The sequence below is a fragment of the Schistocerca americana genome, chromosome 4 (assembly GCF_021461395.2).
Source record: "Schistocerca americana isolate TAMUIC-IGC-003095 chromosome 4, iqSchAmer2.1, whole genome shotgun sequence".
Taxonomy (NCBI): domain Eukaryota; kingdom Metazoa; phylum Arthropoda; class Insecta; order Orthoptera; family Acrididae; genus Schistocerca; species Schistocerca americana.
Window position 1 is genome coordinate 661,327,012 of NC_060122.1, and position 19,650 is coordinate 661,346,661.

Below are 19,650 nucleotides of genomic sequence, written 5' to 3' on the forward strand. Positions count from 1 at the left end.
TTCTGTGACTGTGACAATAATGGACAGTACAGTGTCGTTGCTCCACTACAGTGAAACAGTAGAGCTTTGCGGGTGATACAGCAATTACTCGTCATACGAAAAACACCTTGTGTACGAGTGTGCATTTGTTTTTTTCTTTTCTCGTGTGCTTTCGTCAGACAGAGATTCGAGACCGTTATCTGGCACGTGGAGCGCGAAATTACTCCGCGCCTGTGACACATTAATTAACAGCGAGTAGAGCCGCTACGGTTGTTACAGGTCTCCATCTGTGTGCCTGGCTACCCCCCACGGGAGCCGCGTACACGAGTGCTCGCACTCTCGGCGTGTTCTTCGAGTAGTGACAGCGGCGAGCCTGTGTGCGTGTGCGGTAGTGCGAGCTCCTCTCTCTGTTTTTTTGCCGATACGACTGGTGTGCGCGTGCGGTAATAAATCGCCGTGTGAGAAACGGCAGTGCCGTGTAGAGCGTTAAAAAGGAGCAAAGGGAGACGAAAAACAACAACAAACGGGAGCGTTTTAGCCCGGCCGCCGCAATAACCATGCATCATCTTTCTGAAAGCGACGTGTGCTCGTAGACGAGAGAGAGCATCCGGCTGCATTGAGAGTCCGGACAGCGGTCGCCGGGGCAGTTAGCGTTTGATGTGCGCTGTAATCGTCGAGGCCGGAGGGAAGCGCGTCCAGCAGCGAGCCGCGGCAGTCGGTAGGCCGGCGACTGCGCAGTCTGGCTGCGAGAGCGGCGCCGGCCAGCGGACAGCGGCGCCGCCCCCGGCCCGCATGCAGTGACGGCCGCCGACCTGCGACAGCGGGACCAGCATGCAGCAGCCGCACCAGCCGCCCGCCAAACAGATGCCGCTGCCGCTGCAGCACCACCCCAGGGACGCCGCCGTCGTCCTCGCCAACCACGCCGCCAACAACGCCGTCGTCAAGGGCAAGTCGCTGGGCCACCACCAGCACCTGCACCACCACCACCACCACATCCACAACAATAACAACAACAATAACAACACCAGCGGTATCGGCGGCGGCACGCTCAGCCTGAGCGAGAGCAGCTGTAGCGGCAGTCCGGGCAGCCCGGGAGAGGCGTCTCTGAGCGCGTCCATGGCGGCCGCGACGTTGGAGCTGTCGCAGCCGGTGGCGGTGTCTGCGGCGGGCGCCGCCGCCGTGGCCGAGGCACCGGTGGCGACGCCGCGGTCGCAGCCCCAGCCGCCTCCGCCACCCCCGACGCCCTCGCCGGCGTCGCCCGTCGTGACGCAGCAGCAGCAACAACAACACCTGCTACAGCACTTGCACCAGCCGCCGCAGCAGCTGCTCCACCACCACCAGCAGCAGCACCACCACCACCACCAACAACAACAACAACAGCAGCAGCAGCAGCAGCCTGCCGCCGACAACACCGTCTTCGTCAACTCGTGGCACCCGCACGTGTACGGCAAGCCGCCGAGGACGCCGACGCCGCACCTCATATCGGACATCCTGGGCTGGGGGCGGAGACCGTCGCCGCCGCAGCAGCCGCCGCTGCCGCCCCCGCCGCTCCCGCACCAGCAGCAGCAGCAGCAGGCGGCTACCCAGCTGGCACCGCCGCCACCGGCCGCCACGCACAGGCCGACTCTAGTGGCCCCGACGCCCATCCGCGCCACGCCATCCCCGTGCGTGACCGCCATGCACAACCTGACCCTGCTGCAGCCGCCCCCGCAGCAGCCGTCGCCGGCGCTCTGCAACCCCCTGGCGCCCGTCGCCGCCCCCGCCGACGAGGAGCTCAGCAACGAACCGCTCAACCTGACGACCAAAAGCCGCGACGCGTCGCCCACCTCTTCCGTGGGCTCCATCCGCACGCTGACGCCGCCCGTGGTGCCGCCGCCCGCCCCGGGGAAGCTCCTCCTGCCCAACCACCGGCTACCGCCTTTCCGCGAGCCTCCGGTCAACGGCGTGGAGGCGGTCGTCACCATCCCCACGGTCCGCGGACCCCCCGGCGCCGCCGTCAACGGGAGACCCGGCGCCGACGTCGGCGTCGTGACGCCTTCCGTCCCCAAGGGATCTGCGCACCGTGCCGCCCCCAAAGGTAAGATGCCGCCACGGTACACTTCACCCCACCCACTATATCCGCAGACAGCGTGCTCAGTTTAAAAGCGAATGATGAAGCGTGTTGACGGTGGTGTCGATAGGTGCTTGAAACGTGTTTTGCCAGGGCAATGAGTATCTGAAAACGCCAGCGTCTGACTAGCGAAACAAGACGAAAGAAATTGATGAATACATTACCGGTGGCAGTGTTCTAATGCATTCATCGCAAGGATCGCAGTGCCGTGTGTAGGCGATATCTTCGTTTGCTTAGTGATATGGGGCATGGAATATCATGATACAGTATGTGGACAAGAGTCTCATCGCTTCTAACATTTCCTAATTGCGTCCAGATAGCGAATTAATGTTTTGCCAAATGATGCTAAGCAAATGGGCAACTACATTGTTGTAGAGTTCAGACTTGAAACTACTTTTACCACCGATACTTGTAAGCAGCTACAGCATTTTTTTTTTTTTTTTTTTTCAAAAGAAAACTTCACTTTCTTTTAGTACAAGTGGTATTTCATGAAATGTAGAGCGCAGTGACGTAAGAAATATCTGCGTTTACAGCAATACCTTGAAGACTGAAAACGTTCTGACGCTGGAGATTACTGTCAGACTGGAGGTTCGCGTCTTGTGCCAATTAAACGTAGCCAACAGTGCTGTCATGACAGATTTCGCCTTCACATGAAGCGAACACTCCAGTTTTAACTGTGAAACACGTCTTCCTGACGAGTGACATGTTGCACATCATCGTATCAATACGTTTACGAGTAGTCGAATTCCGTCTGGAAAAGTACCTCGCTGCGTTACAAAGCGTGGTTGCTTCAGTATATCAGTACATATTAACCGTAAAGAGGATTTTAAACCGTTACTTAAAATTATTTGCGGAAATCCTTTTCTGATACATTGAACCGATTATGGAATATTAAAAGTGAGAACCTCGTGAAAAATGTACGTGATCACTGTTTGATGCTAATATAGTCATCTTAACTTTTAATAGAAGCATCTTCACGTGCGTGAGATATCGATACAGCGCGACATCATTTAGTTATACGACCGCCAGTTATCAAGCGCAAAAAAGTGTATTAACGAATAAACTGGCAACATTCAGAGAAAAGGCGCGTGATAGGTTTCCGATTTGTTTATTTTGTGCAAGAGCGTCGCGAAAATGCGCGACGCAGTGCGATTGGTGAGAGTTACACTGTAAAATTTCCAGTTAAATTTCTAGAGCGTAAGTTCCAAAACAAATTAAGAAATATATTAACGACGTAGGAAAAGATATATTGCTACTTACCGTGATGATAACACTTTAAAGTTGCAGACACACACACGGCTGACTACAGCTTAAAGTGTAATCCTTACCTAAGTAGCAACCTTATCGTTTCTTACGTAGTTGATGTCCGTACCTGGAGTTTCTGTTATAAAAAGTATAGGACGTTCACACACATAATCTCGAGTATTTTTCATTACGGGCGAGAAGAGGAGAAACAGAGAAAATCGTTGCGACACATACCATAGGTAGTTTCTTGGTCTACAGTTTGTCTGCTGCTGTTGAGCACATGGCCAGATGCTCTTGGAGTGCTACGTTGACTTGGTGTGGAAATTCGCACTGCTAAATTTTTATTTTCGCCAAGCGCCCTACCTCATACATAGCAATGGATCGTCAGAGGCAAATTGCTTTCAATATTTTTTTCCCTTATATCGCAATTTCCGTAATGTATACCTACAAAAAATCTTTCTTTTTATAAAGCGAAATAAAATGTTGTCATTGTCGAGTATTCCACTGGTTTTGGAGAAATGCTGTGCTTGTTTTGAGTGTTAATTTGTTTCGCGTGTCTGAGTGTACTGTCGTAAACGAAGCGGTGTGTGATATGCATTGTTTGTATTTTGGTGTTTTTTTAACGAACTGGTAATACCTGATAAAAATAAAGATAAGGAGATTTAGCTGTTGATGGTTTTAAGGACAAAGCGCAGAAGCCACCGTAGTATCTTTTTGAGCTCAGGTGGAAAGTGGATTAAGGAAATTCCTGTCTGGATTGTTCGAAATAAGAGACGACGTAGACGACAAACTGATGGAAATAATGAGTAGATGACGTCAACAAAGAGGCAGCCATGGAGGTCAGAAGATGACGGCTATAAAACGGGGAGAAATCTTTATCGAACAGTGGATGAAACATCTCGTGATACGTGGAATACTGGTTATAAATTGTGAGTGTCTGATTTCATTTAATTGCCCGCTTATTTCTTTATCGATACGACAAGCACTTAAGCAGAATTTCATGCATTTAAGAAGTTAACTTCTATATGTATATTTCCAGGTCGTTTGCGGTCTAACAAGAAACGGTTTTTATGTGTAGTGGCTGCATGTTTGCAATACTTTTATTTAATCTAAGTGGGTGTCTTCATCGTGGAAAAGGTAGAAATAGGAAGAAGATATTTTTCTTGTTTTACCAGAGTAACTGGTTTAACGATGTGCTAAATAGACACATTATCCGTTCTAAGGATGACATAGCGTACGAGTCGACATATTTGAATCGTAGTTGAGTTTCAGGAACGGGAGTACTTTATATACGTGATCCCGTAACATGTGTCAGACAAATTCAATTCGCAGTTCAGAAGCCGTGGCTGTTCTCTTCTGCATAATGCAGATTGTGTTCTTCATGAAACTGCAAAGAAAATCTTTCTTGCCACGGAAACGCGACCAGCGAATTCCTTTGAAACTAATGGGCGAAAAAATGTGACTGTTGTACTGCACAACCGTGTGTGCTCCAGTATAAGGCCATACGTAGGAACACTGTGTGGAAGCGAACCACAGCTCTGCGTTCGCAACTTTGTGCAAGTTCCCTGACTCGTCTTGATGAGTAGTGATGTGTTTACTTCGGAAGGTGACAGTGTTTTTAGTTTTCATTGCCTTTTTATTTATTCTGTGTAATCATGTCTCCAGCGTACTAATAAAATGACACCGATCTAGAAGGTAAATTTCTAAATACGTTTACTTCATATGGATATGCTGCGCTGCAATTAAACGAGCTCGTGTGTGTAAATTTAGCGAACAATGTATCAAATTTTAAACAAATGCGCGCTAAGTGTTAGAAGCAACTAGATGCCTATCGACCTCAGAGTTATATTTGTGCTGTGTCAACGTGAGCCGATATAAGCTTATTGTGCATTGAAATGTCAAATAGTATAGTACCTAAACAATCTCAAATTCTGCTGTGAGACTCCTTTATGAGTCAGTTTTGGGAAATTTTATGAAACGACAAATTTTGAAATTTCCTTTTCTCCATGAGACAGCTACAAGGAGCTACGTCTCAGAAACCCTCTACAGCATGGGTAGCCAACCCGCAGGCCGCATGCGGCCTTAAACAAGTGTCACTGCGACCCAAGAAGCGAGCGATCAGGGGAAAAAAGTTTATGCAAAGTTACTATAAACTGAATACTTTCTATTTGAAACTCCCGCCACACGATGGCATTCGCTCATTGGTCCACCCCGTTCTTTTTTTCTCAGTGGTTATTTTTATTACTCAGTTATGTGCGGCTCAAAAATACTCGTCTTCTACCAGTGTGGCCCAGGCAAGATAAACGGTTGTGCACCCCCCTCTACAGCATCGTTATACCAAAGTTGAACTATAAATGCACCATACACGTGAATGTTCCCGTAGATACTCCAAATCTCCGGTACCTCGAGGAAATACAACCAATTGCTACGAAGGCAAAGGTGTCCGACATGCGATAAACACACTCCAGAATGATAAATCGAAAGTGTTATCCCAAGTGACGGAGAGACCAACTACTATGACATTGTCGAATAAAACTTGTTGACCTGTTGCATTCAAGATGTCGCCTGTTCTACACTTTCCTTCGTTAATCGATAGACACTATCAATTATAAGACTTGATGAAAAACAACTGTTTACAGGATGACAGATCACGACCTAATAACCCGTTTCTGTGACACATTAAAGTTTTATTTACTTAGTGTGTATATTTTAAAGGACAGTATTTTGAAAGCGAAAGACCTTACCTTCGAAAATGACACACTTATCAGTTGAATAGTTTTTAGGTCAAAGCTGAAAATTATCAGTTTATTAATTAGATCGCTTTGTGAAAGGAGAGTTTTTGAGAGATAATGGTTCAAATGGCTCTGAGCACTATGGGACTTAACATCTATGGTCATCAGTCCCCTAGAACTTAGAACTACTTAAACCTAACTAACCTAAGGACATCACACAACACCCAGCCATCACGAGGCAGAGAAAATCCCTGACCCCGCCGGGAATCGAACCCGGGAACCCGGGCGTGGGAAGCGAGAACGCTACCGCACGACCACGAGATGCGGCCTGAGAGATAATAGTTTGGTATTCTCGAAATAGTGATTGTTGACTTTTGAAACCGGACTGTTCTCACACACCGAAAGCAACAGTTTCTGCAACATCAGGTTTCTCTACTGTAAAATTCCTGATGTAATAACGATTCTCCGGTGGTATAATAGGTACAATCAGTTATAAATGACAGAAAAAATAAAAAAAAATTTTTATCGTGTTAAGTGTTCTGCATACTTCGTTTGCTCGAACGAGCTTCCAACGTAGATTACTCGCACTATCGCTAACAATTGGTATCTTCTCTCCATAAATTCAGGTGGTTATCATTATGTGCTTTGAGACGAGTTAGTGACGCGTGCAGTAAAAATATTTTTGTGTGCTGTGCGAACCTGAATGAGAAAAGGGAGGAATGTCTAATTGTTTGAATACGGTGACCATGCGTTGGAAAAGTAACACGTGTGTTCACTATTGTAATAACAGAAGTAGAGTTCAACAAAAAATATATCGGAAAATCTGTAATATGTTTTAGTTCCTGATTTGACGACATATGTCGGTGCAGCTGCATCTCCTCCATCAGTATGATTAAACGAATGCCAGTAATTAGTGGAAGAATATTTTGTGCACGGCCCTTGGTGGCTCTATCATTGTACTACATCAGTCCCCTCGTGTTTTAGAGTGGGGAAGGAATATTGCACGAGTTTGTATGCCTGTGTTTGTAGGCTCTGGAGAGAAATACAGTGGAGTTACTGCAGTGACACCACAAATAGTGTTACTTACAATTACTAACTTAGATAAATTCTATATATTTGTTACTATATCGTTCGAACCGTCTCGAGGGAATGGAATTATTTGGATGCTAGTTAAAGTTTGTGATTTTTCGCTATGGTTTGCAAAGCAATTCCCTTACAATAACTGCGTGTATGGCGATATAAGCAGAAATTCTTTTTAGCTTGGGACATTAGAGCAAGTGTTACCGTGTTTACCGTACCTCACGCTAGTGTTTGGTATTTGCAATAATAATAGGAGACACGAGAGACATCCGCATTGCTAATACGTGTGTGCATATGTGTGACTTCATGCTCCACTGCCTCTAATGAGTTATTTTCGCCTTTCTTGACCCACTGAAAATATACTGTTTAAGAACCTATAGGACAAGTTTCGCCCTGGTCGCGATCGGTATTTATTTTTATTTTCCTCTTAGGATATATTTGCCTAGTGTCGGAGAGCTATTTTCAGTGACAGAAACTCTCATCCAGCACCCATACCGACACGGCGGCTCTGCCTGTGCGTAAAATTCTGATATACCACACTATTGTACGTCAACGTCGGTGGTTCGACTGCGAACTGTCGGTTCTAAGTAATAAGCTGTATTATTTCGTTTGAAAACCTGGGAAAAACTAAATTCAATTGCTTCGAAAAACTTGTAAACATCTGACTGTTGGCTATAAAAATGTCAATTTTCACACCATTAAATCGCAATTTAAAGCAATAATTTCAGCAGTGCGTATCGCAAATGTCTCTTACATCTTCCGATTTCGTGTTTATCGTTGCTGTGCTATTGCGTGTTTTGAGAAAAAAAATACCATACGGAGGTAGGTAAATAACGTAACTATGTTTGACACCTGGATCTATCAGTCGGAATTTAATACAGTCACGAGTTTCTATTTATAGGCGAAAATATAGACGATAGCATCGCTGAAATACTTCACTCTCGCAATATTTCTCGTAAAAAATAATGTTATTTGACATTTGCCTCAAGAGAAGCTACTGAACCTTGAAATGCATAGTACCGACTTACGACATCACATTATGTTGGCTTAAGTGTCACTTTCTGACTCACCCACAATAGATCTAACCTCAAAAATTTCTGTTGCGCATCTCTGGCCATTCAGTCTGACAAGCTATACTGTTTCCCTGTGTTGTCCTTTGTATTCATATTTATTTGCGTAATCCTGAGAATGGAACTGTTTCGCGTATAATAACAGAAAAGTATTTCAGCTTATAAAAGGATACTAGTTTTCTTTTTTTTTTCCTTTTTACTTAATACGTTGTTACACACACGTTTCGGCACCTAAGTGCTGTATTGAGTGTTTCCGTAGCATGTTCGGATAGTAACAGGTTCAAAAGAAAACGCCTTGATGGGAAACTGTGCCTGTTACTGAAATTTTCGAGTCGACATGGGTATTAATTGAAATAAATATGTGAATAAACTTTTAATCGTGTGGCAGACAGAGATAGTTTCTAATGGCTCATGATTGCGAATAAACGCCATAGGCTATTTATTTTATTGACCAGAAAAAGATTACAAAAGACGCAGATAATGGTTATTATGAGATTCATAACCCACAGAGTTGCAGCTTATTTTTGTACGTGGTCATCACTACCGTCCAGGCTCATTTAGCGACGTGGAAGAACTGTGTTCAGAATGTTAATAACTATAACATTTCTTAGAGTGCAGGGAGAGGTGACGTAAAACTTTGTCCTAAATCGGGACAAATCTGTCCGGAACGAATTTATTAGAAGTTCTTTTCTACGCAAATTTAGCTAATTTTATAACTTTCCAAGTAAGTTTAATAAAATGAAGTGTTACTTAAATTAACCATATTACTGTAAACTACTACACGCAACAAGTTAAACGGGCCGTTGTAGGGGATAAAAGTAAAGACGAACTCTGTACTTTATTGTTTGTGACAGCTGCCGGTACTGTGTATTAGCTCTATATTCAAAGAAATGGCTCTGAGCACTATGGGACTCAACTGCTGAGGTCATCAGTCCCCTAGAACTTAGAACTAGTTAAACCTAACTAACCTAAGGACATCACACACATCCATGCCCGAGGCAGGATTCGAACCTGCGACCGTAGCGGTCTCGCGGTTCCAGACTGCAGCGCTAGAACCGCGCGGCCACTTCGGCCGGCTTAGCTCTATATTATTAAATGGCTAATCGAGTAGCATGATGCACGGCAACAGTTGCAGAGTACTTCTGTAGCAGCTTCCAAGGAGCAACAAAAATTTTATTTCCAATATTTCGTATAATTACTGACAGAATTTAAAATTTTAAACGATCTCGTACTCATTAAAAGGCAAAAATCCTATGTTAAAGATTTAACACTGTAAGGCAAGTATTACAGTTAGAGGCCGGTCGCGGTGGTCTAGCGGTTCTAGGCGCTCAGTCCGGAACCGCGCGACTGCTACGGTCGCAGGTTCGAATCCTGCCTCGGACATGGATGTGTGTGATGTCCTTAGGTTAGTTAGGTTTAATTAGTTCTAAGTTCTAGGCGACTGATGACCTCAGAAGTTAAGTCGCATAGTGCTCAGAGCCATTACGGTTAGAGACTGAACACGCGTGTTCAGGTAGAGTAACTCATTGTGCGAAAATTACCCAGGTTCTGCTCATCCAGTATTTGAGAATGAGAGCACTTTGCGACTTCTGACAAACCTTCCACATAATTTGAAACCCTTGTAAACTTTTTCTTGCTGCCATCGCCTCCCCACAAGCCGACGTTAGGAAAAAAATTTACCGCTTACTATATTTTTCGCTGTTCGTGCAGTAAAAGATCAGCATCAGGCGTGACGTTTTAATTTATTAATTCTGTACTGCTACCTCTATTCGTAACGCCTAATGCACTTGCACAGTTATATCGCTGCACTACACCTATTTCTGGAGGTTTGACGTCATAAATACTGAGAGACATTAGAAACCAGCTTCTGCTTAAAATTGAGGGCAACTTGCCCAGGCTATACCGATCCAATGGTTGACAATGAGAGCACTTCCAACAAAACTGAAACGTAATCTCAAACATTTTCTAAATTATTTCTCGCTTACATGCGTAACGTCAGATATTTAACGCTTTACGACATTTGTAACGCAGTCAGACGTTTGAAGATGTTTTATGCGTGGCAGTTTGATTTACAGAATCTGGTTTGGAACTTTGCTGATGATTAAAAACAAAGTTTGTTTGTTCCTCATAAATTATTAATAGTGCCTATACCGCTAATTATAAGAAAAAGAGCCGGCCAGTGTGGCCGAGCGGTTGTAGGCGCTTCAGTCTGGAACCGCGCGACCGCTACGGTCGCAGGTTCGAATCCTGCCTCGGGCATGGGTGTGTGTGATGTCCTTAGGTTAGTTAGGTTTAAGTAGTTCCAAGTTCTAGGGAACTGATGACCTCAGATGTTAAGTCCCATAGTGCTCAGAGCCATTTGAACCATAAGAAAAAGAAGCGGGATTGTAATTAATGGCAGAGAAAATATCCCTTTCGAGGAACTGTGTTTTTATTATAATGTTGCTTTGCATTTCATTGCTTTGCTGCAAACTCATAGATCAATATGTCACAGAAGCCAAGTGAAGCAGCTGAATCGTATCCGTGAATAAGGCAGCTAGATTTGACGTCTGCTATACTCGATCTTGAGTAATTTCTTATCATCTTTAATTTGCTGAAACTGCTTTCCCCAGTTACTACAGTCCCTGGCACCATCGCAAACTACCATAAAGCTATTCCGATGTTAGGGTAAGCATCTCTTAACCTACAAGTTGAGAAACAAAATAAAATAAAAATTCCAAATGAGTAGCTGTATCAAGGGTCTTCATCACCTCTTTCACCTGCAACTTGATACCAGTTATTTCGCTAACTAGCTCTTCTGTGCTGTATCCCTGCTATATTTGGTACCGAGGTCAGCTGCACATTTTTCAAGATGAGGTACAGAGCTTTAATACGAAGTGTTTCTTCACAGGAAGGTGAAGTCAGGTGAAATGATGCGGTATATGTGCAACCAGTTTACTATTTCACTTGTCAAATACTTTGAAACACTCTAGCTCAAACAATCGCGCTACTGTTCGCAGTTTGGCAGAAATGAAAAAAATCTGAAGCTTTCGTTCGAGGAGCATATTTGCTTTAGCACCCGCTCGACAGCATTTGAGATCGTACAATACCGTTTGAAGCAGCAACAAGAATTGCATTGTTGGACATGAGCGAGTTATGCAGGCAGCAGATGTGCCACATAAACAATGCTGGCGATAAAAGTCTATCCGGTAGTAGTATAGCCATCGCAAGAGGGTTCTTTTTGGGGGGAGGGACACTGCCCTCCCACCCCCCCTCCCCCCCCCCCCCCAACACACACACACCACCATCACCACCACAGGAATTGGAGTGCAGAGTTTTTATTCGTTACAGAATTCTATTAAGATAACTTGCCTGTGAACGCCAGTAAAAATGCTAAGAATTTTCATAATTTTCCACGGCTCCACTTAAAAATATGAACTGTTAGTAGGTTGAAAATTGTAGGTCAATACTAGTGTTTCTTGCTGAACAATTTGATATACAACTAATCACATTACTTCTCACCTTCGCCGGCCAATGTGGCCGAGCGGTTCTAGGCGCTTCAGTCTGGAACTGCGCGACCGCTGCGGTCGCAGGTTCGAATCCTGCCTCGGGCATGGATGTGTGTGATGTCCTTAGGTTAGCTAGGTTTAAGTAGTTGTAAGTTCTAGGGGACTGATGACCTCACACGTTAAGTCCCATAGTGCTCAGAGCCATTTGAACCATTTTTTTCTCACGTTTTGGTAATTACATCTTCTTTGTGAAGATCAATAAATTATTTTTTTATATGCCGGTCCAGGCACTGGTTAAAATCTTACTTAGATGTCTGACAATTTAACTACGCATTAGCACTATGTCTGTCTAAGAAGTAGACAACAATTATACCATTTCTGCACAAGTTTTTGTTCTAGAAATTTACTATCCGATGATCAAAATTAAGGTTATTTTTTACACTCAATCGGTATGTATTTTCTTTCCTGTTGATAGCACATTAGCGTCTGTAGTCTTCTTTCCTCCAAATAGTACTCCGAAACATCTCGAAAAATTTCAGACCTCTAGTTGAAATAGATTTTTTGTGCATAAAATAAACATGCCAGAAAATTTATTTCTCGGGGAATTCAGTTCAAAGGTATATTTGATTTATGTCTCAGTTCTGTTGTTCCTAATATACTCCAGTTGCGTAATCTTCGTGGTTTACCTGTTCATCTTCTGTCGTCCTTTTCGCATTTCTCCTTGTTATCCCCGGCGTCTTTAGTTGCCTCAGCATTCACTTTTCAGTTTTGGCCACTTTCAATCAATTGTTAACAGTGTTGGTGTCGTATTTCACTAAGATAATATTCCTATTAACTGTAGAACTTCACGTTTGCGAACTGCCCCGCAAATTGTAGGCATGATAATTTTCCAGAATCACAAAATAGCAGCAATTCAAGCTACAGAGAAGTTTATACAAGGGAAACATAAGAGTATCGCACAGTTTATCTTCTAACAGGGCTGTCAACTTGAAAAACAGTTGCGTAGTACTCGTTTCTCGAGCAGCTGTTTAAGACAACACTGACGTTTGAAAGTAGCGGAAACATTGGCGTGCACGCACACTGAGAAATCTTTGAGTTGATTTTTAAACTGCTTCCTGATATGCAATTTAGTCTTCGTAACCACCATTTTGTTCGAAAAACTGTAAACATCGACTGAAGATAAAAAACAGAAAATCTATCTTTTTTTTAAAAAGATGATTCACAGGCACGTTTGTTTAAGTGATGCCCCGTGATTCCGTTAAACCTCTCTTTTAGCAATTTTCAACCATTTTTGTGCCACTATAAAGTCGATACACGTCCCGATACTGAATAACTCATTTGTATGAAAAATGGCAATTTTATGTTTTAGTATGATGATAGATGGACGAAATGACGCTCTAGGAATAACACTAGGACAATAGCCACTGATCCAGTGGCAGGCAGAGGGCTTCTTCAGATAGGCAGCAGATAAGAACGCTATTTGGATGAATCACGTACCTCTCCCGGCTAATTCCTAGGCCTTCTTGTTTCTGGCAGGTTTTTGCTCCATGTGCATTCGCCATCGGTGTGATCCTGTTTTTCCACTCCTTCGGTACAGTCCATTTTTCGATCATTTAGTTTTTTTCATTATAAATCGGTTTAATATTCCGCTATGCGTCTCTTGAAATTGTATGGCAAGGTGCGTAACTGTGAAATTACCAATTTCCAACACTTTCATTCACATCACCAGTGCGGTTTCCTGTCAGAAAATCTTTTACTCACCTCCCCACCATGCAACACTTGTACGAGCTTCCAGAATGCACAACACTGTACCTTATTTTTGTCTGTGACGGTGAAATGGAGCGCCAGCGCACACTGTTTTATAAAATTTCATTTTTATTCGAGGCATGAGCGCTTTAGGACCCATAAGACCGCCAGCTCAAGAAACCGCAGTAAAGTGTTTTCCGGAACAAACGTTCAACAGAATGTGCCTTCAGCGACATGGCACCATTTCTCATAGTTTTGTGAGTAAAGCCTTCTTTGCTCGATTAAGAACTGATATTAATTCCGATATCGGATCGAGGTCAAGAATTAAAATTAAATTATACATACATATAAAATACACAGATACACGTTATACATAATTATCACAACACAAAAAATACATAGTGTAAAGAGAAACAATGCAAAACTGATGAAAATTTGAAAAAAATGTATATAGAGGCACACAGAAAACCCAGGTTAAATTGGCCTGTTAGAGCACCTGTTGGTTATTGAAGGTAGTTTTTTTTAGTCACTTCATAAGCTTTGAGTGTGGAGAGAAAGCTGTGACAGTATAAGGTTTTAATTTCTTGTGGGCGGGCATCGCAGCCTGGATAAATTTGGAGAAAGACACCGTTCCATCAGACTGTATTTTAAAATTGCAGCCTACTTGTTTAACCACTACTAGTTCGATCGAGGCTCATTTTCAAGTGCATCCAAAAACGTAACAACAGTGGATACATCGTCCCCGTTAAATATACTCGCATTCCATGCCTGAGTGTGCGTGGTATGGTCGTCAATGTGCACGATCTAAAATATAAAATGCACGGAGTGATAGTGGTTGCGGAAACTACAGTATTAAGGCACAATCAGACAGCCGCATTAACCACTAACAACGAGAAACCAAACCTCGGGATGCACTACCACAAACTTCACCTGTGCACTTGTGTTCAGGTTACTGGCAAATGTGTACAAGTGTGCGCGGGTAAAAATAACGCTCAGTCAAAGAGGGTACAGGTAACTTAAAGTACTATCGACAATAAAAAAAAATGTTTCAAATGGCTCTGAGCACTATGGGACTCAACTGCTGAGGTCATAAGTCACTTAGAACTATTTAAACCTAACTAACCTAAAGACAACACACACATCCATGCCCGAGGCAGGATTCGAACCTGCACCGTAGCGGTCACGCGGTTCCAGACTGTAGCGCCTAGAACCGCACGGCCACTCCGGCCGGCTATCGACAATAAATTTCAAGTACATCACTCGTTCATATAATAACAGTTACATTGAAGGCGAGAGGGCATATTGCATCAATATTTACGAAATGGTGTCAAACGTAGGCATGTTTTTAGATGCTCTTATTTTTAGATGCACTTAAGAACTGACCACGCTGGAACCTAGTTGTGCTCAAGTAAGATCAGTTTTAAAATACAGCCCGGTGGAATGGCGTCTTTCTTCGAAAATGAACAGAGTATTTTTGCGTACCGTTCTAAGCTAATTAGTGTTCATAAACATTATATTCGAAATGCGTATTATGTTACCTTACTATAATCGCGTCTGTTATTCTCGAGCTTATTTCGTTCCTTCACTCAGAAGCATCACATTCCTTGGCTGTTGAATCCAGTTAAAATTTCGTTCAGTCGCCTGGCAACAAGTTTCGCGGGTCGAAGAACAGAAGGGCTACCGGAAGGGTTTGTAGGGAAGGAGCTTTTAACGGGAGCCGGCGCGCACTTAACGAAACCGCCAACTAGCCTGCTGGTTTATCGCCCCTAATGAACTAATCTGGCTGCGGGGCGCGCGTCTTGGCGATCGATGGCGGCTGCGCTGAGGAGGGGAGGGGGAGGGAGGGTTAGCCCTCTCCCCTCTCCCCTCTGCCCCAGTACCCGCCCTGCTGCAGCGCTAATGAAGCCGGCCCACATCACCATTATATGTAAATACCGCGCGCGCGTGCGTGAGCCGCGTCTGCTCTTAGACACCTGTTGGTCCGGCCCTAGCGTGGGCGACGCTTCCGCCCTTTTTCTGGCCACCGGCAGCAGTCGCCACCCTGCCGTCTGCCAAATGTGTGTCTGCCCGCAGAGAGACTGGAAGTTGGATATTGGGAACTGCAGCTGTAAATTGTTTTGTTGCGCAGCACAAAGGCTATTTTTATACTGATTTTCCACTCAGCCATGTTCGTTGTATACTTTATTTGCACTCAGCCTCTAAGCTTTTGATGGCTTCATCTGCAGGAACTTAAGCACAGCTACGGAAATCACACACACTTACACACAAGTACATCGTAACGAAGTATCTGCTGATGTTGTAAATGCCGTAAAAGCAGCCTTATATTGATTGGTTTAGAAGGTACTGCAGCAATATATAGTCATTTCGATAACACTGCCTAAGTGCGTGTAGATGAAGACATAAAAGGCTTCGAAATCTATTGCAAGTAAAGTATACAACGAATGCTGCTGAGTGGGAAATTAGTACGGAAAAGGTTTTGCGTTCCATAACAGTACGAAGGCTATAGTTTAATGGCCTATCCTTGTGGAGGTCTTAGATGAATTGTTGCTGCTTTACTTCCGTTTCTTGATGTAGTTTGTGGCAGCTCTATATCTTCGCACATCGAGAGTGTTTACTATTCTTTATGGCTCTCTTCTTGCGTTTATTTTCTACGTATGGCTACATATGGAGTCGTAAACTGCCAGTAGACATACAGAAATAGTAGATTAAACTTTATCCAGCAGAAAAAATAGCGCTGATAAACGAGCTGCAGAAGTTCTATTTTGTGAAAAATAGACATCGTGAGTCAGTGTCTGTATAAAAATACAGGTTAATTCTTATAAGAAAATAAAAACAGCAGTGACTGTTACTTACCATACTTATGTAGTAAGAATGAATAGTGGCGTTACCGGTTCCGAACAGACATGTTCATCACCAGAGAGTTTTTCACGTATAGAATTACATTTAATTTATGCCATGCCTGAAATATCTTTTTCGTTGCTATGGAAATTTATTGGGGTAGTGATGTGGCAGCAAAGGACGAAGTAAGAAAAGGGCCACTTTAGTGTAACTGGACCTAACAATGAACTGAATCAGCGTAAGGATTTTTTAAAGATAATACTGTGATAAATTTTCAGGAACTGGTATCCATAGCTGTTATATATTTGAAGAATGTAATATTATAGCCTTAAACTGCTGGTAAAATTCTTCATTTATACAATTAGTTTCAGAGGTCTTACCATCATCAGGGTCATAAATGTATTCACAGCATCATGTTTGACGAAATAAAAGCATTACGTCAGATGATAAAACATAAACTAAACACTTATAATATCGTACGATAGATCCCATGTCAATCTACAAAAACTGTGCTAGGTAGTGAACTCAGTTATAACACAATAAAACCGTGAACTACGTACTGTTATCATATCGTAGCATAAATTACGTCATCAATCTATAGAAATTTTTCTAGGTGTTGAACTCATTCATTTATAAAATGAACGAGTTCACTACCTTGCACAGTTTGTGTAGACTGACGATGCAGTTTATATTGCGTTATGACAACAGTGTATAATTCACGATTTTATCCACAGACGACAAGGATTTTATATTTCGGCAAACATGGTGGTGTGATTACTTTCATGAACCTGATGATAGACGACCGAAACTGGTTATGTACACAAAGACTTTTACCAGCAACTCAAGACAGTAATATGACATATTTCAGTTTTGTGATGCTTACAAAGAAAATCCTGCGCCTTGTGCTTCACAAATAAATTTGCTGAACGTTTTCTCTCGAACATCTGGGTGATAACCACGGTATCACCGTCTATGAAATGCAACAGTGTTGGCTGACTACTGCCAAAAGCTTCAGCGCGATATGCCAAATGTTCAGCGCAAACGAAATTGTACAATCAAGGAATTCACACCAAACACACCTTAAACTTAGGGTGTGTTCCCCAGGAGTATGTACTTATTTTCTATGAGTTTTAAACCTGAAGAAATTTGCGTTAGTTCTCTGTGAAGTTATAAATGCTCTAGTGAAATTAATGCCTTGTGTGTCATTTTTCCTTGACAGAAAGTTTCTCATAATATGCACATAAAGGTTGGTATTAAGAGGCAAATAGTATGCATATTGCGAATCAGCGCGTTTCACTTCTCTTGAAAAGAGTACTGGAAACCAAAATATCCTCAGAAAATTTTTGTTTGTTTATCAGCGTAAGCTTTGCCCAACGGTAATGTATTATGAATTATCGTTGCTATTCGCACAGTGCGCGCGAGACGTAATATTAACTCCCACAAAGCTGTTCGGCAGCACTCAGCTGATTCAGAGGCGTTGTGTGTGAGTTTCGGGATATAGAAAACATAACTGCAATCCTCTCGAGATAATGGCCAGTGTAATCACCACACCGCGTTTAAAGTATACCTGAATTTTCAGCGTGAAGCAGTTGACTAATTAGGCCTATTGCAGGTTACGGAACTTTTCTGAATCAGTGTCACTGGACTCCATTTCCATATTCGAGAACAATTTTAACAATAAATTTGTGATACGTTATTATTTGTTCTAAATTACAGCTTGCATCGTCTGGATCAAAATCCACTCCCTAGTGCACTCGTAAATCGTAATTGGACTACATGAGCCGATTAAATATGTTATTCCACTTCAATTGGCCGATTGGGGAAAAAAAAGCAGGTGTGTTACGAGTTCCCTTACAAAGTGCGTCTTTCTCTACGTTCTTGGAAGACGTGAGGCTGTTTTTGACTAGCAACAAAGCTTTGTTCACGATAAGTTGATTTCGCCCACTTCGGCATTAACCACCATCACACAAAGATATAGTTACTGGCTTTTTGTGATTGACATAGCAGTTGTGACCGTACGAGCATACACAACACATTCAGCCGGCCGCTGTGGCCGAGCTGTTCTAGGTGCTTCCGTCCGGAACCGCGCTTATGCTACTCTCGCAGGTTCGAATCCTGCCTCGGGCTTGGACGTTTGTGATGTCCTTAGATTAGTTAGGTTTAAGTAGTTCTCAGTCTAGGGGACTGATGACCTCAGATGTTCAGTCCCATAGAGCTTGGAGCCTCTTTTTGAACACATTCACTAAGATCAGCAAATGCCTTGAAATAAAAATGCATTTTGTGTGGTGAACGTTTTTAAACCAAATATGGGTTGTACATTTTCGTTCTGGATATAGAACGCCATATCTGTAATTGTACTATATTGGTCATTCGACGCCATCATGCTCTGCAGGTGATGTTGACAAATGGAACCATGTAACCCAAATTTTCGCGTGATGTCAAATGATAAAGCCCATGGTAGCGATGTTAGCTGATAAACAACTAGATAAGGGTTCATTTCAAATAAAAAAAAACAGTTGTATGGAATAATATTAAGTATTTCTACGAATTTAAAGTGTTTATGTACTCTGCCATAAAGAAGAATATTGCCCCAACGTTTCTTCAGTGACAGTTTCTGCCCCAGAAGAGAGATTGTCTGGGGCCTGCAAAACACCCATTTACGATTACTATGACTTCTTTCATAGGGCACAAAACTTCTTCCAAGCCACAAAAAGACCTTAGATGTACGAACTATGGATGTATGGGGACGCCAAGTCTTGTGATTAGGGCAGATGTTCGAAAAATTTGTTTCCATTGTTTGAACAACGCGCTCACGACTACTTTAAAAATTCGTATAATCAGAATTATTCCACAGATCAAGTTGACATTATTTTCTGCATGGTTAATGTTCCTCCAGTAACCAATAATTGGTCACCCCTACAAAAATTATTGAACTTCCAGCATGCTGTATGCGCTGTACCATTTAGTTTGCACATTTTTGACAGTTTTTTGCATTTTCGCAAAAAACCAATTTTGACTATGGTACGATGATTTGAAAATGTACCAGGCCCGAAACTAGTCTTCGAGTGAATACAAAAACTGAAATTTTTAAGTTTGGACTGGTTTTATCGTTGTAGTGAAAATTATTTGTGACTAATCTTCCCATGATTCTTATTTCGACTGGCCGTCACAGTTCTCTAGTATTTCAAGTGTATTTGCGTGGCCATCCATCGCAGCAAGCACAGAAATACTCGTACTTGTTTTGTAAATAAAACCGCCTTGTCTTTCTGCAACTTACTTTTCCCAGACGCGTTTCGCCTTTTTCTTGCTCCAAGGCATCTTCAGTGGGGTCTATAACGATACAGTTTTGTTATTTTTCACAT

At 42.9% G+C, this 19,650-nt stretch overlaps 1 protein-coding gene across 1 annotated transcript in view; it reads left to right on the forward strand.

The window, feature by feature from the left end:
- Positions 1-1,203: 1,203 nt before the first annotated feature.
- Positions 1,204-19,650, forward strand: part of LOC124613681 (proline-rich receptor-like protein kinase PERK2) — a gene marked incomplete at its 5' end in the record, with an annotated part of 738,898 nt that continues 720,451 nt past the window's right edge. The window contains one exon of the mRNA XM_047142397.1: positions 1,204-2,056. Coding sequence (XP_046998353.1) covers positions 1,204-2,056 — 853 coding nt within the window. The remainder of the gene's footprint in view (positions 2,057-19,650) is intronic.